Genomic DNA, 22,286 nt, shown 5'->3' with positions numbered 1-22,286 from the left:
TTACTATGGTAACCATGCTGCATGAAACCCGTAAGGTAAATGGTTAGTATTGTAACTGTGTTGCATGAAACCCATAATGTATATGATTAGCATTGTAACCATGCTGCATGAAACAAATAAGGTAAATGGTTAGTTAGAATTGTACCCGTGCTGCATGAAACCCATAAGGAAAATGGTAAGTATGGTAACCATGCTGCATAAAACCCATATTGTAAATTGTTAGTATGGTAACCATGCTGCATGAAACCCACAAGGTAAATGGTTAGTATTGTAACCATTCTGCATGAAACCCATAATGTAAATGGTTAATATTGTAGCCATGCTACATGAAACCCATAAGGTAAATGGTTAGTATTGTAAATGTGCTGCATGAAGCCCATAAGGTAAAGGGTTAGTACTATAACCATGCTGCATGAAAGCCATAAGGTAAATGGTTAGCTTAGTAACAGTGCTGCATGATACCCATAAGGTAAATGGTTAGTATTGTAACCATGCTAAATGAAACCCATAAAGTAAAGGGTTACTATGGTAACTGTGCTAAATGAAACCCATAAGGTAAATGGTTAGTATTGTAACTTTGCTGTATGAAACCCATAAAGTAAAGGGTTACTATGGTAAACATGCTGAATAAAACCCAAAAGGTAAATGGTTAGTATGGTAACCGTACTGCATGAAATCCAAAGGGTAAATAGTTAGTATGGTAACCATGCTGCATGAAACCCATAAGGTAAATGGTTAGTATGGTAACCATGCTGCATGAAACCCAAAATGTAAATGGTTAGTATGGTAACCATGCTGCATGAAACCCATAAGGTAAATGGTTACTATGGTAACCGTGCTGCATGAAACTCGTAAGGTAAATGGTTAGTATGGTAACCGTGCTGCATGAAACCCATAATATAAATGGTTAGTATTGTAATAGTGCTGCATAAAACCCATAAGGTGAAGAGTTAGTATTGTAATTGTGCAGCGTGAAACCCATAAGGTAAATTGTTAATATTGTAACCATGCTGCATGAAACCCATAATGTAAATGGTTACTATGGTAACCATGCTGCATGAAACCCATAAGGTAAATGGTCAATATGGTAACTGTTTTGATGAAACCCATAAGGTAAATGGTTAGTATTTTAACCGTGCTGCATGAAACCCATAATGTATATGGTTACTATGGTAACCGTGTTGCATGAAACCCATAAGGTAAATGGTTAGTATTGTAACTGTGCTGCATGAAACCCATAATGTAAATGGTTTCTATGGGAACTGTGCTGCATGAAACCCATAAGGTAAATGGTAAGTATGGTAACTGTGCTGCATGAAACCTATAATGTAAATGGTTAGTATGGTAAATGTGCTGCATGAAGCCCATAAGGTAAATTGTTAGTATGGTAACCATGCTGCAAGAAACCCACAAGGTAAATGGTTAGTTATGTAACCGTATTGCATGCAACCCATAAGGTAAATGGTGAGTATTATAACCGTTCTGCATGAAACCCATAAGGTAAATGGTTACTATGGTAAACATACTGCATGAAACCCAAAAGGTGAATGTTTAGTATTGTAACATTGCTGTATGAAACCCATAAGGTAAAGGATTGCTATGGTAAACATGCTGCATGAAACCCACAAGGTAAATGGTTAGTTATGTAACCGTATTGCATGCAACCCATAAGGTAAATGGTGAGTATTATAACCGTTCTGCATGAAACCCATAAGGTAAATGGTTACTATGGTAAACATACTGCATGAAACCCAAAAGGTGAATGTTTAGTATTGTAACATTGCTGTATGAAACCCATAAGGTAAAGGATTGCTATGGTAAACATGCTGCATGAAACCCATAAGGTAAATGGTTAGTATGGTAACTGTGCTGCATGAAACCGATAAGGTAAATGGTTAGTATAGTAAATGTGCTGCATGAAGCCCATAAGGTAAATGGTTACTATGGTAAACATGCTGAATGAAACCCATAATGTAAATGGCTAGTATTGTAATCATGCTGCATAAAACCCATAAGGTAAAGAGTTAGTATTTTAACCATGCTGCATGAAACCCATAAGGTAAATGGTTACTATGGTAACCGTGCTGCATGAAACCCATAATGTAAATGGCTGGTATTGTAATAGTGCTGCATAAAACCCATAAGTAAAGAGTTAGTATTGTAACTGTGCGGCGTGAAACACATAAGGTAAATTGTTAGTATTGTAACCATGCTGTATGAAACCCATAATGTAAATGGTTACTATGGTAACCATGCTGCATGAAACCCATAAGGAAAATGGTAAGTATGGTAGCCATGCTGCATAAAACCCATATTGTAAATTGTTAGTATGGTAACCATGCTGCATGAAACCCACAAGGTAAATGGTTAGTATTGTAACCATTCTGCATGAAACCCATAATGTAAATGGTTAATATTGTAACCATGCTGCATGAAACACCTAAGGTAAATGGTTAGTATTGTAAATGTGCTGCATGAAGCCCATAAGGTAAATGGTTTCTATGGGAACTGTCCTGCATGAAACTCATAAGGTAAATGGTAAGTATGGTAACTGTGCTGCATGAAACCTATAATGTAAATGGTTAGTATGGTAAATGTGCTGCATGAAACCCATAAGGTAAATGGTTACTATGGTAACCATGCTGCATGAAACCCCTAAGGTAAATGGTTAGTATTTTAACGGTGCTGCATGAAACACATAAGGTAAAGGGTTACTATGGTAACCATGCTGCATGGAACCCATAAGGTAAATGGTTAGTGTGGTAACTGTGCTGCATGAAACCCATAAGGTAAATGGTTAGTATTGTAAACGTTCTGCAAAAACCAATAAGGTAAATAGTTAGTATGGTAACCGTGCTGCATGAAAACCGTAAGGTAAAGGGTTACTATGGTAACCATGCTGCAGGAAACCCATAAGATAAATGATTAGGATTGTTACTGCGCTGCATGAAACCCATAAGGTAAATGGTTATTATTGTAACCATGCTGCATGAAACCCATAAGGTAAAGGGTTACTATGGTAACCATGCTGAATGAAACCCATAAGGTAAATGGTTAGTATTGTAACCATTCTGCATAAAACCCATAAGGTAAATGGTTGTTATGGTAACCGTGCTGCATGAGACCCATAAGGTAAATGGTTAGAATTGTAAACGTGCTGCATGGAAACTATAAGGTAAATGGTTAGCATTGTAACCGTGCTACATGAAACCCATAAGGTAAATCGTAAATATGGTAACTGTGCTGCATGAAACCCATATGGTGAATGGTTAGTATTGTAACTGTGCTGCATGAAACCCATAAGGTAAATGGTTAGTATGGTAACCGTGCTGCATGAATCCCATAAGGTAAATGTTACTATGGTAACCATGCTGAATGAAACCCATAAGGTAAATGGTAAGTATGGTAACCTGGCTGCATGAAAACCATTTTTATCTGGTCAGACATGATTGGTAAGGACGTCAGGGGAGGCTAATTTGCAAATGTAATTGAATGCAAAACAGTGGTTGTAATAATTTTAATAAGATGGAATGTAAGACTGCAAATAGAATAGGTAAAAAAAGACAAGCAGGGGAGGTATGTACTCTTAAGGGGTAACTGACAATGGATTACAATTACCTTAGGTAATTTTTATTTTCATAACAAATCTATGGTAACTGGAATTTAGGAGTCTTTGCTGGATGCAATAGATGTAACACAGGGAGTGGATCTTGATGCAGGAACCTGGAATCTGGAGACGTCTATAGTAATTGTGGACAAGGTCTTTGGATGTTAAGAACTTAGGGAGAAGACAAATGGTTTCAGAGAGTTATTAAATTATATGTTTAGAAAGAAGGTGGAGAGGTTCCCTTAGGTAACAGATATTTGACTGACAGCTCAGGGCTTTATAGGTTCATAGGTTCATAGATAGGTACAAGGCTATCAGTCATAGGGCCTATATAAGCCCAGCCAAAAAGGTTCCCTGGCTTTTGCCACCCAAGAAAATTATTTACCTGTGCCACTGTCGAGCAGAGTCACAGAAGTGATCCCCAGGTTGAATTTTGTATTTCCCATCCAATCATCAAGATTTTTCTTGAAGAGTGCTAATGAGGAGCTGTTTTTGATATAGATAGGTAGTGTATTCCATAGTATGGGAAGTCTCTGGGACAGGAATCTATCATTCCAGCATGTTCTGGTTATTGTTGTGACAAGGTTTAGGTCCCTAGAGCATGTAGCTCTGAGGGATTGGGATTTCAAGTTGAGCATGTCCAACAGCTCTGGGTTTGACATAGCTTTGTATTTTAGGCAGTGATCACCTCTGAGTAGGCGATATTTGACGGCGTAAAGCTGGAGTTTTTTTAGACGTTCTGTATAGGGCATCTGTTTGAGGCCAGTAATCCTCTTTGTGAGGTATTTCTGCAGCCTTTCCAGTTGTTGTAGATGTCTTGTGAGGTATATACCAAAAGGGGCGTTTTACTCTATAATGGGTCTAATGAGTGATGAGTAGAGGGGAACAATAACCTCTTTTTTCTGGATGAGAAACCTTTTGTAATGAGGTGTGCCATGTAAAAGGATTTCCTGACTACTGTGGCAATGTGATTATCAAAGGAGAGACTACTGTCCACCTGTGTCCTAAAGTCTCTTATCACACTTTCAATGTTAAGTATACTACCGCCTATGTTGTAGTTCATGGGTACAGAGTTTTTACCAAAGGGGATGACAATGCACTTTTTGGCATTGAGCTTGAGGCCATGGCTTTGACACCATGCATCTGTCTCAGTGAGGCCCTTTTCAGGATGTCCTCATCGTTACGAGTTTCGATTATGGCTCCTAGTTTGCAGTCATCTGTGAACTTCATTAGCCAAAGACCTTCTGTGTTAGCCTGTACTTCAGAGAAGTAGATACCAAACAGAAGAGGATCCACCACTGATCCCTGTGGTACTCCACTTGTCACTGGTGTGAAGTCGGATTTGGAGTCTGCTACTTTCACAGTGTGGCTTCTCTCAGTGAGCCAGTTGGCAAACCATCTTGTGATGTAGGGATTTATACCTAGTTTAGTGAGTTTATCTATAATTCCAGAGTGGAGGATGGTGTTGAAAGCCTTGGCAAGATCTAGATAGACTGTGTGAACCACTTTACCCTTGTCTACGGCTTTGGTGACTGCTTCAAAGAAGACTATCAGGTTTAGGAGACATGATCTGCCTTTCGCAAACCCGAACTGGGTGAGGTCCAGAGTTTGGAGATTACCAATGTCTTTGTTTATAAGTTCCATGATGATACATTCCATGGCCTTGCAGACCAGGCTCGTCAGGCTAATGGGGCAGTAGTTCCTGGGGTCCGTGGTGGCTCCCCCCTTGTGGAGTGGGATAACCATTGCTGTGCACCATTCAGCGGGCACAAAGCCTGATTTGAGGCTATGATTGAACATGGTACGTAAGTGGGGTGCCAGTTTGTTCTGTAGTTCATGCAGAACACAGCCTAGGATGTTTTCTGGTCCCATGGATGCTGTGTTCTTGGCTTTGGAGAGTGTGTTTTTTACCTATGAAGCCATGATTACAGGAACTTCACATTCTTCCTGTATAGAGATGGGCCCTTTAGGGGGTGGGGGGGGGGTTAAAGTTAGCACTGAACCTGTCTGACAGGATGTTGGCAATATCAGTTGGGTCTGTATATTTGGTGCCATTGTGCTGTAACTCAGATTAGATCTGAGTGTTGCCATTGAGATTCTTGACATAGCTATAGCATGCTTTGTGGTTGTCTTTAGAATCAGTGGTGATTTTGTTTTCGTAACTAGTTTTGGAGGATTTTATCAGGGATCACAGCTTCTTACAGAGGCTGACCAGGGAGCTCCTCCACTCATGGGATTTTACTCTCTTTTGCAACAGTTTCTTCCTTCTGTTGTACAGTTTGTTTATGGCAGGGGACCACCAGATTGGCTTCCTTTTTTTTGGAGGATAGCATCTTGGTTCTGTTTGGGATAGCACGATCCATGCACTCATGTAAGTGCTTATAAAGTGCAATTGTGTAAGATTCAGTAGTCGTAACTGTATTGTCCATCTGCATGGGTATCATGAAGTTCATCACGTTTGTCTTAAGAAGCATGAAGTTGGCTTTGGTATCATAGGTAGACTGGACTGCTCATGTTCTTTTGTGGGAATATGAACACTTAGTCAAATCAATGCTGGGTTACTCAATAGTGGTGTCAGATCACTCAGTGGTGCCTCACAGATGTTAAATTTAACCCATGAAAGGGAACTTTTGATGCTGTGATGCACAGAGGAATTAAGAGACACTTGGGAAAGGATCAGGATTGTTCTGTAAGTTGGGACTGTGTTAAAGGTAGATTAAGATCCAAAATTTTAGAAAAAGATCATAATATCCCATAATCGACACAATCAAAATGCACCAGTAGAAAAGCCTATGTCTAAAGAAAGAAGAGACATTCAGAACAGGAATGGATAAGTAAACTAGATTTTCAGTTACATGGAAAGCAAAGTAAATACCCTTAAACATCAGAGGAAATTAGAAGCTAGATTATAGCATCAAAAAGTGGAGAGATGCATTCTAGAATTGAGGGATCCAAGTACTGGAACACTAAGGATGGACCCTGGGGAATTTTGAAAGATGTTTGTTAATCATTTAAGAAGTTGTATAGGTTCATAGGTTCATAGGATAGTACTAGGCTATTGGGCCTAGGGCCTATATGAGCCTAGCCATAAAATTCCTTGGCTATGTTTTCCCACAGTATTTACTTCCCTGAACCCTTGTCTAGCAGGGTGACTGACATGATCCCTGGGGTGAATTTCCTATCTCCCATCTGATTATCAAGGTTCCTTTTGAAGATGGCCAAAGAGGAGCTCTGCTTGACATGTATGGGCAGTCTATTCTAGAGTCTGGGGAGTCCCTGGGTCAGGACCTTATCCCTCCAGCATGTTTTGTTCATTGTGATGACAAGGTTTATATCCCTGGAGCGTGTGTCTCTGACGGATTGGGATTTCTTTAAGTGTAGCATGTCCAACAGCTCTAGGTTTGACATGGCCTTGTATGTTAAGCAGAGATTGCCTCTGAGTAGACAATATGCGATAGAGTATAGGTGGAGTTTTTTTTAGATGGTCAGCATAGGGTATCTGCTTTAGTCCTGTGATTCTTTTAGTGAGGTATTTCTGTGGCCTTTCCAGTTGTTGCAGATGTCTTGAGAGGTACATTGCATTCTATAATGGGTCTAATGAGGGATGAGTACAGTGGGACAATGACCTCCTTTTTTTCTGTATGAAAAGCTCTTAGTGATGAGGTGTGCTACATAGAAGGATTTCCTGACTGCTGTGGTGATGTGGTTATCGAAGGTGAGACCACTGTCCACCTGTTTCTCTAAGTCTCTTATCACACTTTTGGCATTTAGTGTACTGCCACCTACATGGTAATTCATGGGTACATGTCTTTTCCCAAAGGGGATAACTATACATTTCTTGGCATTAAGCTTGAGCCCATGGCTCTGGCACCAAACATCTGTTTCTGTAAGGCCCTTTTGTAGAATATCCGCATCATTTGGGGATTCAATAATGGCTCCCAGTTTGCAGTCATCAGTGAACTTTGTTAGCCAGAGTCCCTTAGTGTTGGCCTGTATTTCAGAGAGGTAGATGCCAAACAAGAGTGGTCCCAGGACTGAACCCTGAGGTACTCCACTTGTCACTTGTCTGGAGCTGGATTTAGAGTCGGCTACTTTTACACTGTGGGTCCTGTCACTAAGCCAGTTGGCAACCCATCAAGTGACGTAGGGATTAATGCCCAGCTTAGTAAATTTATCTATGATTCCACAGTGGGGGATGATGTCGAAGGCCTTGGCGAGGCCCAGAAGTCTGTAGATACTGGGGACATTCAGTCAGTGTCAAAGGTCCATTGGGACTGGGGACATTCTATCAGTGTTAGAGGTCCATAGGGACTGGGAAGATTCTACTGGTGCCAGAGGTCAGTGTAGACTGAGGACATTCTATCAGTGTCAGAGGTCAGTCCAGACTAGGGACATTCTTCAGAGACATTTCTGGCAGAGCTTCATTTGAAGCACCAGTTTAATATGACACAGCACATAATCCCAATAACTAAGCGCTTCCACCATAACAATGGCTTCATCACGGTACTGTTGGGTAGTAAAAACAACATTTAAATAACATGAAACTCTATTACCCAGCCAATTGACATTCAATGACATCATCACAGCACATTTAAATTTAAACAAACAGATGACAGACTATAGTACAAAATATAATCTACTCAAAATATAAAATATATAATATGTAAAAAATACTTTTTATAAAAAGATGCTAAAAATTTAACCTATACTTAAATTAAACTCAAACAGAGATCTTGAGAGTGTATAAGACCTTTATATGTACAAAAAAATGTGAAACATATTCATATCCTAGTTGCTTTTGTCTTAAGCATAGGGAGAATAGCAATACTGTCAATATTTTTTAGCATCTTTTAGTAAAAAGTATTTTTACATATTATATATTTTAGATTTTGAGTAGATTATATTTTATACTATAGTCTGTCATCTGTTTGTTTAAATTTAAATGTGCTGTGATGATGTCATTGAATGTCGATTGGCTGGGTAATAGAGTTTCATGTTATTTAAATGTTGTTTGTACTACCCAACAGTACCCTGATGAAGCCATTGTTATGGTGAAAGTGCTTAGTCATTTGGATTCTGTGCTGTGTCCTATTAAACCGGTGTTTCCATGTATAAGTTTGGATTTTTAATTTTATTTTCTTGGTTTTTGCTTCATTTGAAGTGTTGTTTGGTTTTATTTGAAGCAGTTGGGTGAAGAAGATGGACTTAGTTTGATTAAGCCCATTATTATATAGGAAATTAAAAATCGTCTGGAAAAACAGGCCAGACCTCATACAAGACCTTGGAATGGGATGGCCTACCAGTGGAAATTTGGAAAGGCATTACTAAGGAATTAATACCAATTTGTTATTCTTTATTTAATGTTCTTCAGAATAAAAGGGTACCTAGGTCATGGAAAAATTTAGTTATATTAGCAATATCCAAGGAAGACAAGGCCCCAAATAATCCTGTTATCATCCCATCTCAATATTAAATTGTGATTATTGGAATCCTAGAAAACAGAGTAAGTACTCTCAAAATTAATGAATTCAGATTAGTGTGGATTTATTAAAAATAGGCAAACCTTTGACAATATCCTGAGGCTACACATGGTACAGTTAGAAACTTATCAAAAAGAACAAGACTTACTTATCTCAAGTCTTAATGCATAGAAAGCGTTTGATTGGGTGCATTGCGATTTTCTCTGCGTTATCCTGTCAAGGATGAAGTTTCCTGTGGACTTTCTCCTGTTGCTGTAAGAGGTATATAATGAGTTGACAGATATCATTAAAACTAATGCTGTAGTTTCCCCTGAAATTAGAATACTTTTTGTGATACTTGCTAAGGATGTCCTCTGTCACCTCTCTTGTTTGTGCTGTATATGGACCTATTAGCAAAAAAAAAAAAGTTAGACAAAAATGGAGCAGGATGGACTTGGCAGGGAAATTTACAAAAAAAAAGCTTATTCACGGATGATTTCATACTGTTCTGTGCAAATTCTACACACGATCTTCCAAAAGTTTGTTTTTTACTAAGTGAGTTTATAGTCCTCTCTGGTTATAAAATTAAGTAAGAGTAAAACTAAGGTGTGCATTAATTACCGTTCACTATACCAGTTAGTCCAAGTTTATCCACATTGCTGGGACCAGTACAGATTGAAATACTTAGGAGTACAGCTTGGGAAAAATATGACACAATCTTCTATAGAAACTTAAGAAGATGTGAAACTTATGGTACTAAGGTTGTTTAGCAAATGGAAAATGATAGAATAGAAATTTGTTCATGGTACCCGTAATATTGTACACTGCACTATCTTTTATTTATGATCCTGGGAAAGCATATTGAAGTAAGTTGCAACATTGTACCATGGAGTATATTTGGAACAGCAAGGTGTTTCTGGTGAACTGGCACAAAATGATATTGGTAAAAAACAGGGGATTGGTGGTCCCAGATTTATATGAATATTTTAAATCAGTGCAACTGCAATTAGTAGCTACTGTGCATAACCCAGGATGTGATTCCAGGTGGAAATGGATGACATTGCATCAAGTGAGAGATCGCAGCTTGGCAGATAAGCTTAACATCTGGGTCCAGGCATCGCCAGGGGGAATTAAGGGAAACCCAGGTTACCACTTATTTGAGGAATTAGAAAAGCTTAAATAAATTCTTCTAATTCACTATAGTACGGTTTAAGGTTTACAGATTCTGGAAATTTGAGTTAGCCTTAATTGGGATGGTAGAATGCCCGGGCTAGTAAATGCCCAGGTAGCTAAGAATTGTTGGAGTGGGAACAATGTTTATGCAAGAAATGTGAAAACGTTAGACTGCAGCTCTTTAGAAGGAAAATATCATTAATGGTGAATTGACTTCCTCAGATGTAGAGGATTATAGCAGATGTGCTAAAGCAAAGAAAATGGAATATCCTGGAATATATTACTTGAGACAAGAATGGGTAAAGAAATACAGAGATGTTTGATGGGCAACGTATACCAGACACTTATATAAAAAGTGAACAACCAAATTGTCATAAGCTAAACATATGGACGGTCTCTTACTAGAAAAACCTTGAGATTGAAAATGGAGAGATATTTACTCAGCACCTTGGACAGAAAATAGATCCAGAAGGTTTAGGATATCTGGATGGAAGAACATTCACAAATATTTTTAGATACCAGAGAGACTAAATAAGATGCTGTCTCAAGTAAATCATCTTTGCTGGGGTTGTAATGCAGGTCTGAGACAAGACTGGAGGCATATTTTCTGGGTCTGTAGCAGGCATGCATCTTTCAAGCAAAAGCTGCAGTCTCACTTAACAAATAATTTAGGAGAGACCTAGCAATTACAGCAGGCCAATGCTGGTTGGGATGGGTAGGAAGTTATAGAGACCTGCCAATTACAGGAGGCCAGTGCTGGTTGGGATGGGTAGGAAGTTATAGAGACCTGGCAATTACAGGAGGCCAGTGCTGGTTGGGATGGCTAGGATGTTATAGAGATCTGGCAATTACAGGAGGCCAGTGCTGGCTGGGATGGCTAAGAAGTTATAGAGACCTGGCAATTACAGGAGGCCAGTGCTGGCTGGGATGGGTAGGAGGTTATAGAGACCTGGCAATTACAGGAGACCAGTGCTGGTTGGGATGGGTAGGAAGTTATAGAGACCTGGAAATTACAGGAGGCCAGTGCTGGCTGGGATGGGTAGGAGGTTATAGGCTAAAATCCCAGGTAGTTCTTTAGTAGAACTTCTGCTACTGCTTGGTAGCAAGATAATAACCAGACTCCTGAAGAAGGAAATTAAGCCCCCTGCAGTGAATTAGAAAAATTTATTTAAACGATAACCCATGGCTTGGTATGGGTAATGCTGCATTTAACAATGAATGGCATGGTTTGATCACATGGCGAAGCCTTGGAGAGGTATAGGTGCAACGGCCAGCCATGACAAAGTAGTTGACTGTCTACCTTTTTCTCATATGTTGATATATATTTTACTCCCTTAGAATAACATCAGAAGCTAACGCAGTTGTTGAAATCAGTAATCGTTTTTACATATTATAGGTTCATAGATTCATACTAGGCTATCTGCCCTAGGGCATTTATAAGCCTAGCCAGAGTGTGTTTGGCTTTCGCCACCCATTTTAAATTAATTTTGCTATGCTTTCTTTCGAGATTAGTATACTGTACCTCTGTCTAACAGTGACACAGAAGTGATACCCAGGGTAAACCTACAATCTCCCATCCACTCATCAAGATTCCTCTTGAAGAGAGTCAATGAGGGACTCTGCCTAACCTGGACTGGGATTTTATTCCAGAGTGAAGGGAACGTCTGGGTTATGAATCTGTCCCTCCAGCATGTCCTATTTATTTCAGTGCTGAGGTTCAAGTCTCTCAAGCATGTAGCTTGATGGGATTTAGATTTTCTGAGGTGCAGCATGTCCATTAATTCCGGGTTGGACATGGCTTTATACGTCAGGCACAGATTGCCTATGAGCAGGCAGTATGCCACTGAGTAGAGCTGGAGTCTCTTTAATCGGGCAGCATATAGCATCTGTTTGAGCCCTTTGATCCTCTTGGTGAGGTACTTTTGGGGTTTTTCCAGTTGCTGCAGGTGTCTGGTAAGGTACATCCAAAAAGGGGCATTGTACTCAATTATGGGCCTGATGAGGGATGAGCAAAGAGGCACAATGACCTCCCCTGATCTAGATGTGAACCCCTTCATGATCAGATGGGCTATATAAAATGTTTTTCTAACCACTTTGGCCACGTGGTTGTCAAATGAGAGATTGTTATCAACTTGAGTCCCCAGGTCCCTAATTACTTCTTCTGTACTTAATGGATTACCACCTATGCGGTAATTTGTGGGCACTTTGTTTTTGCCAAAGGGGATGACTATACACTTTGTGGCATTTAGCTTGAGGCCATGGCTCTGGCACCAGTTGTCTGTTTCTATGAGGCCCTTTTGGAGGATGCTTGTGTTGGCTGGAGAGTCAATTATGGCGCCCAGTTTGCAGTCATTTGCAAACTTGGTCAGCCACAGTCCTTCCGTGTTGGCCTGTACCTCTGAGAAATATATACCGAACAAGAGAGGTCCCAGGACTGAGCCTTGTGGGACGCCACTTGTAACTGGTTTGGAGTCTGACATGGCTCCAGCAATTCTAACCATGTGGGTTCCGTCCTTGAGCCAGTTAGCAACCCATCTAGTGACACAGGGGTTTATATTTAAGGTGGTGAGCTTATCTATAATGCCAGAGTGGGGTATTGTATCAAAGGCTTTTGCGAGGTCCAGGTAGGCTGTGTGGACCACCTTCCCCTCGTCAATGGCCTTGGTGACTGTTTCAAAGAAATTGGCCAGGTTTAAGAGGCAGGATCTGCCCTTAACAAAGCCGAACTGGGTAGGATCCAGTGTCTGTACATCCCCAATATCTTTATTTATGAGGTCCATGATGATCCTTTCCATAGCTTTGCAGACCAAGCTAGTCAGGCTTATGGGGCGATAGTTTCCAGGATCCGTTGAGGCACCACCTTTGTGGAGAGGGATCACTGTTGCTGTACGCCACTCTTTGGGTACATATCCTGTAGTAAGGCTGAGAATGAACAGTAGTTTTATGTTTGGGGTTAGCTCTTCTTGGAGTTCGTGTAGGAAGCAGCCCGGGACACCGTCTGGTCCCATTGATGCTGTGTTTTTTGCTTTGATGAGGGTGGCTCTTACCTGAACATCCGAGATGTCAGGGGGGCAGCACTCTGCTGGGATAGATATTTGCCCTTTTGGTGGGGAGGGGGGGGGTTTGCGCTGAACCTGTCAGCTAGGATGTTGGCAATGTCTGTGGGTTCAGTGTATGTTTTGTCATTTTGGACTAATTCTGAGTATATCTGGGAATTCCCACCCAGGTTCCTAACATAACTAAAGAAAGCCTTGTGATTATCGTTAGTGTCCTGTGCAGTTTTTCTCTCGAAGCTGGCCTTAGACGATTTTATGAATGCCCGTAGTTTTTTGCTAATACTGATCAGAGATGCCTTCCCTTTTTGGGATTTTGCTCTATCATGTAGTAGCTTCCTCCTTCTATTGTATAGTTTGTTTATGGCTGGGGTCCACCAGACAGGACGTCTGCCTTTGGAGGATTGGGTCTTGGTTTTATTTGGGATTGCATGATCCATGCATTCCTGAAGGTGTTCATAGAATGTGTTTATAAAGGATTCTGTGGTCTCGGCCATATTTTTCACAGGCCCGGGGGCTTTGAAGGATTCCACCTTGGTTTTGAGGAGTGTGAAATTTGCTTTAGAGAAGTTTTTCACTGTGGTTTTCTGGACAGGGGGTGGGGTCGGGATGTGAATATCCAGTGAGATTAGTTTATGGTCTTATCTTACCAGTGAGGGATACACTTCTGGTCTGGAGCATAGAGTCCCCATGTTGGTGATGATCAGGTCCAGTATGTTTTCCCCTCTTGTGGGAATGGTAACAAGTTGTTCCATAACATTTGAGTTTATAAATTCTAGGAACCTTTGGGCTAGGGTGTTGGAGCTAGAGTAATGCTCCCAGTCTATGTTTGGGTAGTTGAAGTCGCCCCATTTAATGGTGTTTGGAGAGACCTTCATATTTTCCAGTGTTCTCAGGAAGGCCGAGTGTATATAGTATCATTCTTGCTGCTGAAGGCTAGGTTCATAATTGCATCAGACACATCCTTCTGAGAGCTCTATAATGCCTCTCTTCATATAGTCCATGGAGGCACGCCTCAAGTCATTTACACCCATGTGCAGTATGAGTGTGTCATTTGTGTACTTGTGGTAAAAGGACTTGAGTGCATGTGTGATGTGGTGAATTCATGCATCTGATGGGCAACTGACTGTGACCATCTTGTTGCAGAGTCTGGTGAGTGGTGCATCACTGTGTCTCACTATGAAGTCACCTATGACTAGGATGTATACAGGTTTGCCTTAGACTTTTTAACTATTCTGTGGGACTCTTAAATGTATGTTCCATATTGGGTGCTGCCTGTGTTGTTTTTGAGGCTGCTGATGGTGCTTATTTCTTGGGTTACATTTAAGAGATGTTTGCAGTTTAGGTATGTTACTTTTAAGATCCTCCGCAAATGTAGGTGTACAGTATGTGTTTGGTCTGTATTGTGTGAGAGAGCTATAGTGTGGTGTTGTGTGTTGTTAACAACCTGCTTATTATATGTGCTGTCTTTGTGTGAGAGTTTTGCCTCAATAGTATTAAATAACTCCATCTGTCACACATTGTGTCAACTTGAAGTAGTAAGTGGTTGTCAGTAAACATGAGACAATTGTTACATTGTCTCAGGATGCCCAGTTTAAGTAAGCTGGCAACAAAGGCAGTTGAAAGTGCAAATCCATGGTTCCAGGTGCTTATAATTTAGTTTTTCACAAACATAATAACTGTGCCTTAGTAGCAATTTCTCAATCTGTTAACACAATTGATTTCATGTGACTGTAGTACACAGCAAAATATTTGAAACTAGCTGAATTCTAAGATATGTCACACAAACTCAATTGTCAAGAGGAATCATTATTGTGGGACTCAGGATTTTGAAATTTGTAGCAATTTTAATTGGTCTGAGAAGTAATGTGTGGATGCTACAGCCTTACAAGGCAGTGCATTCTTACCACAAATACACAGTCAAAGTGTAATTCTGGATGAACTCTTACCTACGGATTGCAGCACTGGTATTTTGTTGCAAAATTGAAAGTATTTCTTCATGTAGTTTGATGTAGAAATGTTATCTCTGCTGTCTGTGACTGATTTTTTTTAGCTTTGTGCCTTTCCATCTGACCTTTTCAGCCTAAAGTGTTCACATTGTTTTTCACTTTGGTATCCATCACCATCATTTGGGTCTTTGGTATCCATCACCACCAGCTGGGTGTAGAATTAAAGAATACCTGTAGTAACAAATCACCTACAACTCTAGATCCAGCATAATGGCATGAGAGAGTCCCTGTTGCCATAAAACACCTGCTTGAACAAGAACATTGGAATATCTGTTGCCACAGCCATTCATTTCAGCTCTGTTTGTCCTGCAGCTTTCTGAGTTAACAGCTGCTGTTGCTACACCACATACTTAATGTCACATGGTTTGAAGAATGTTTGTGTGTTCTTCTTAAAATCAGGCACAGCTAAAAGGTCAAAATGCAGTTTTGTGCTTTGCATGTATATACAATATGAAAATCACACAGGACTGTTTCCATTAGGCTCCTGATCGGTAATGCAAGGTGAGGGATCAAACTATCTGCCTTATTATCACCCACTACAAATGCTGCTTTCTATGGCTGATTTAATGAATCATTATATGCAGCCCGAAGACATTCAGCTCAGTGGAGTCATGGGTGGAAACACAATCCACTGACAAATAATAGTTATTTACCGCAATCCAACAATTGTAGTCACATGTAAATTATTCACCAGCAATCCCTTTATATCTTCAAACATATTGACTACAGGTAACTTCATGAGACTGTAGAATACCAACAGACAATAAATATTTATTTTCTAGGAAGCTCATGTTTTATACTAAAGGTTTTCTTTTTCCTTTCTTTTTAATGTAGATAATCCCACTAGGCACCCTCTTTTCAGGGTAACATACTGTGTTTAACTGGGTCTATATTAAAAGCACAAACATTAACAAATGTGAATACGAGTACACCGACACATAAAAGTGGAAGTACAGCAACAGTGAAAGACATAAACAATGGAAATGAGGACGCCGGAGCGGCCGGACGTATTTCAGAAAACAACAGTGCCATACAGGTAAGGAAAGCCTATGTAAACAAACTTCAATAAACGACTTTTGCAGGGGGCAAGCCCCCTGCACCCCCACACCCCCTACTTAAATATACCAACTCCGAGACCGCACTACAGTGGGGAAAGGGATATATTTCGTCTTCCCCACGAACACCCTGCTGGCCAAGGAAATCCGTTCGGCATCCTGATGGTCGATGTTTGTCTTTTGTTGTTGTTGCACTTCGATGTTTATGTGCCGATGTACACATATTCGCATTTCTGAATGTTCGTCCTTTTAATATAGACACACTTAACTGAGTTACTGTTATTCACACAATAGATAAAAGGAAATTAAAACTATAACTACAGGGTGAAACTCATTAGCATGTTGTTGATTAACTCTGTGACAAACAGCTAGTTTTCTTCAATGTTTGGCAGTCAGGTTAACTATAAAGACATCATCTCAGTTTGGTGGCTAGTATCACTACAGTTATTTTCATTATAACCTATGCCTCAGTCCTTTTCAGTTTATATATTTTTCTAGTTCAGAAGACTACATCACACATTTGATATCTGTTGCTAAGGACATTACTTTTTTGACAAATTCAAAAAATTTGTAAGACCTCTGCCACTAGAGAAATTGGGCTAACATCAGATCTTTCAACTGTGTGGCACCAAGTGATCCTGCTGATTACATACCTTTACCTAGAACCAGGGCACTTAGTCACATGCCTGATAACTGTCAAAACTGTAAGATGGCTTTATGGTTTTTGTTTGTTTTTTTGGTCTGTTTAAGCTAATGTTGCAGAGTTTGCAAGCAGTAAAACACTGATGTTTTGCACAGTCAAAGTTCATGTTATGAATTGTAGTCCTTTGTTATACCTACTGGTAAATGCTGTGATACTGGATTGGCAATATTGTTGCCATTACTTCTAAATGGTGAAATATATGGGCTGGGAATATTTTTATCACTACTACAAAGCCTTGGTGACATGCTAGAAGCAATCACCAGATATGATTATAACTCTGCCTTTGTGGCAAAGACAGACATCTTCCTCCCTGCTCTTCCATTAATCTATCTAAGGAGATTGTGTTGCTGCTTCAGCTGTTAGTGCATTTTTTTCTAATGCTAATAAACACAGTTCATTCACCATTTGTTGCCATTGCATATAAAAGGATGAGGCTCCTGCCTTCCCCTTGTAACAAGCCAACTCCTTCACACTCATTAAAAGCTCCATCACTTCTTGTCTTTTTGGAACCCTTCTGTCCTTCATCCTTGCACAGCTAGTAGGGGTTGTAATAATTGTGCATTTAACAAAATTCAGGACTTACTTCCACTTCATTGTTACATTTCTGATCATCTTCCTATTTGTCGAAATATTACTGTTGTGGAAGTTTTTACTACAGTGTACTGAACTGTGCAAGCCCATACTACACTTTCACTGAGTTTTTTTCCATTGTTTTGGGACTGTGGAGTTGGCATATATAATTTTGGGGGTATGGGGTCTACCTCAACAAGGAAAAATCATGTGCTGATGTTGCACGTGAAAGGATGAAATGTCTCCATTCCCTTTGAGACAAATCTACCCCTTTTTTCCTACCCCATCAATAGTTCCATCACCCTTCTTCCTACTTATCAAGAGTTGTATCACCCTTCCTTCCTACTCAACGAGAATTCTGTTACTTCTTAACATTTTTGGAATCTTTTTGTGCTTTCTGCTTCATCCTTGCACAGTTAAGAAGGATTGTAGTATTCAGTGCTAAGCAGGAATTCAAGATCTTTGTCACAAATGGCAGACATTCCACCACCCCACACCTCACAGGTTGTCATCATTTTCATCATCTGTGTTTTGCTTCCCCACAATTTATTCCATTACAGGATTCCGCGGTGGTACAGTGGTGGCATTGTTACCTCACAGCAAGAGGTTCTCCTGTTCGATTCTCGGCTTGGCTTGGGAGTGCCTTCTGTGTGGAGTCTGCATGTCCTCCCCGTGGTTGGGTAGCGTTTGAAAGACATGCGTGCGTAAATGGGCATGCCTCCGTTGAAGGTTGGGCATCGAGCTGGCACCTCCACGTTTCGTAAAAATCTGCTGCCAATCATTAGCGGACCGGAGTTCCGCTGTGGCGACCCCTTAGTGGGAAAAAGACAAAAGACAAACAAACAACAACACTGCTCTGTCTGACTGCAGCAATTGGGCAACTTATTCTTCAGGGCCACGATAAGTTAAACCCACAGTTTTCAAATTTCTGTACTAGTGATTTTACACTGTCTCACCACATACTGGCTGTGGTATAACTGAAACTGTGACATTAAAGATGATTGTCTCTGAGACAGTTCCCAGTCTCACTTATTTGGTAGCACTGAACATTGTGTGATTGTACATGTCTGTGCGCCTTCACTCCCCCACAAAAACTTCAAAAACCTTTTGCAAATTACTGCATCTACAAGAACAGTATACACTTACACCCATGGGGAAAATTATATCATTCATCATTTCCAATTTCATCATGGCAAATGCATAAGTTAAGCAACAACATCCTCTCAGAGAAATTATCTGATTTTTATTTTTATTAGATTGGTTTACAGGGGTAGTACTTGATCATAACTGACCATTTGCAGGTGCTGCCTGGGTGAAATAATTCACAAAGAACATAAAAAAAAGATAACAGAGAGGCGGTAAGCTGCACATGTCAAAAACTGAATATGAATTAATTTATAACAAATATGGTACAGTAGGAATTAATAAAGGGAGAGGTTGAGTTAAGAGTTGTTAGTAATTTAGGGAGACTAATGCTGAGAGGCTGTTAGGTGGTGTGACCTGCTGTGAAACAGGGACAGTTTGATATGGTGTGAAGGAATTTTTTAAATTCGTCTTTGAAGGTGGACAGAAAAATTATTAATGCATAGGCTGACAGCACAACCTAGAATTAAAAAGAAAAGAAAACAAACACATTTTAGTGACTGAGCTCCAAGCCGGTACTCTTGTTGTCACATTATTCTTAAAATATCACGATAATAACTTTCTTATTACACTGATAAGTTTAACAGTATGTCCAGATAGATAAAGTAATTTCAAAAACAAAAAGGAAACCGGTTTTACTTACTTCAAAACAGGTTTCATCAGGGTGGTGTAGTCATAACATCTACCAAGAATAATTTCTTTTATACCTTTAGTAGTTCCTGGACCATTCCCTGTTGTTTTTTTCAAATCAACTGCATGTGTTGGAAGTAAAATAACAAGAAATATTAAAAGTACAGATACAATTACATGTGTTGCAGTAAAAGACTGACAACATGAATGACCCTGACAAAGCATCATGAATGCAGCTTTGATCACAAACAGTCTATTTCCTGTCCTCTTTTTAGGTCTGACATTTATACGTTTTTATAGTACTTGTGGGTGTTATCAAGTACATAAACCACGCCTTTTTGTTACCTTCATTTTGACAGCATTCCATGATATTCAATTAATGAAACCTCTGTTGGAAGTTGTAAATGGCAAATAAACATGTGTAAAATCATACTGCAACTCCAACTTTGTGACCTAGCTGTCATTCCTAACTATGACCCAAAAGGCCAATAGCTGTGGCAGGAGGGCTGTCCCAGGTGAAAACTGTTAGGGGGCTGCGATTGGCAATGTCAGTGTAGAAGAAATGTAGCATCTATGTTCATTTAGCACCTGCAGCTGGTGTTTATTCATTTAAACAACAGTTGCTTAAACGAATGAAACTAATCAGTCTATGTATAGCAACTGTATCTCTCAACTGTCACTGACCTTCAGTCGTGTCCCTGATTTCAACTCACAATTTAACTGACATTCCTGGAATCCATGACGTTTTTGAGAACAGGTGATGCATTACAGTCAAGTAGACTTATTTTACTTCAGAAAGCAAACACTAATTCATGTTATCTTAGTTTTATCAGTTGTGTGTACCAATTTTCCATTGCTTCCAATTATTTTTGCTTTATAAGGACACCTGATTCTGGAAATTAAAGGTTGACAGCTATGATACAGCAAATAATATTGTAAAGGGTGCTTTCTTTTCTTGTCCTCATTCTTAGACAAGGTTTTTTTCCTTCAGTTTCAGGTTTCAGACGCATCAGGGATGCCAGAAGTTATTGCTGTGCATAGATGAGCTGGGATCCAGAAACACAGGAGAAGCCAGAACAGGAAAGGTGGGGAGTGACAGCCCAATGCTGGCTTGTCAATACTGTTTCAGATTTTGCAGAACATCCCTGATTTTGCCTGATACTTTTGACCTGTACTTCACAGAATGTTTTACTTTCTGGTAAATGTGTGAGGACTACAGATATTAAATATTAATGTTTTGTACATCGTATTCCCCTGAAAATGCATGTTGATACAAAACCTGTTGCTCTAATAACTTTTAAATTAATTAGAGCCCTTCCAGCTTTGGCTTTGTCCAGCAGTAACTCATAAATTCATAGAGGAACACCCATGATTCTATAAAAAAGTATGGCAGTGAATACCTTCCAGTTATATAGATAAACTTTATAATGTTCCCAGCAAAAATGGGTGTCTATAAGAGGCAGTATAAGTACCAGTAAATAGCATTTGGGCCCTAGAAATGGGGCAAAGGTAGTGGGTGTCAGCAACCTATTCCAAGCAGCTTTTTAACATAGTTTATTTTTCTGGCTCTTCAGTTAGATTAACAGTTCTATTTAAGAAATGTCACATTTTATGAAGTAGGTAATTAATGTTACCATTTTTGGAGGGTTCCTGTATGTATTTTTGTTGGGCCTATATTAGAACACCGAACTTTCAAAATTTTGAGTGTTCTAATATCGACCCGTTTTCAAAGAACGCTGAAAATATTGAAGAAACAGAAAACCAAATTTTTTCCTAGGGAAAGAATTTGGTTGTCCGTTTCTGTTGCTTTGATATTTTCAGCGCTGTGGTGGAAAGTTACGGGTTGGGTTCAGGTAAGTGTGCGATTGTGTGGACATGAGGGTTAGGGCGGGTTAGGTGAGTTAGGGTTAGGGCGCAGGTAAGGTAAGTGTGCGATTGTGTGGATGTGAGAGTTAGGGCAGGGTAGGTGAGTTAGGGTTGGGGCGCAGGTGAGGTGAGTGTGCGATAGTGACGGACCTTAGGGTTAGAGTTTGGATAAAGGTAAGTGGATAGTTAGTGGTGTATGTATAGTTACTGTGTATTGCCTTTGAGGTTTCATATACAGCTAAAGAATGTCTTGTCGTTGCCCTTACCCTAAGAGGCTACTTTTACCTTACGTTTGGATTTGGTAGACTTAATTAGTTCCCAGAGTTGTTTATTTAGTTTGGAGTTCTTACTTTGCTGACCATTGCATTTCTTATGTTTGGTCATGAATTTCCTCCTTTTGCTGTACAACCTGTTGATGCTGGGGATCCACCAGAGTGGCTTGTTCTTTTAAATTTGCCCTCTGTTTATTTTGGGTAGGTACTGCTGCCTCTATTCAGCTGTATATATGATTGTAAAGGGTGCTTTGTGAATGACTCTACATAGGCAACAGTGTTCCCTGGGTTTAAGGGGGCTTAAAATCTTGCCAGGGTGCCACTTAAAAGTTGGAAGTTTGCCATGGAATAATTCCTAAAAGTTTCAGGGTTACGTGGTATGCCATGTTTTATTTTTTATTTCAAAGAAAACAGCTTTATGGTCCAACCTGACCAATAAGGGCTTTACACTTTTGGGGGTGTTGGTGAAACTTTCCCCATGTTAGTGAAGACTTGGTTAGGGGTATTGGTGCTCCTGATTGATGAACAGACTAGCCAGTTCAGAGTATTCATGCTGACAAAGTCCAGGAATCTTTGTGCATGCGAGTTTGAGTTCATTCACAGTTTACAGCGAGGTACTTTGTCAGTATGGTGTTGGTTTGAATGGAGACAGATTCAAGTTCATTTAAGTAAGTGGTATGGGTTTCCTGGGTTATGAGGGGTCTGTAACTGGCAAAGATATGGTATAGGAATTTGCATATTGTGAG

The 22,286-nt window shown here is 39.9% G+C and overlaps 1 protein-coding gene across 1 annotated transcript in view; it reads right to left on the bottom strand.

The window, feature by feature from the left end:
- Positions 1 to 19,643, bottom strand: part of LOC122804650 (ADP-ribosyl cyclase/cyclic ADP-ribose hydrolase 1-like) — a 359,461-nt gene extending 339,818 nt beyond the window's left edge. Inside the window, exon 1 of the mRNA XM_044074633.1 lies at positions 19,416 to 19,643. Within this exon, the coding sequence (XP_043930568.1) occupies positions 19,416 to 19,630 (215 nt within the window). The 5' untranslated portion in view covers positions 19,631 to 19,643. The remainder of the gene's footprint in view (positions 1 to 19,415) is intronic.
- Between the last annotated feature and the right edge of the window lie 2,643 nt (positions 19,644 to 22,286).

Source organism: Protopterus annectens, chromosome 6.part0 (assembly GCF_019279795.1).
Source record: "Protopterus annectens isolate FY-2018-M chromosome 6.part0, PAN1.0, whole genome shotgun sequence".
NCBI classification, from domain to species: domain Eukaryota; kingdom Metazoa; phylum Chordata; order Ceratodontiformes; family Protopteridae; genus Protopterus; species Protopterus annectens.
Note: the sequence above shows the minus strand (reverse complement) of the source record. Positions and strands in the feature narration are given on the sequence as shown.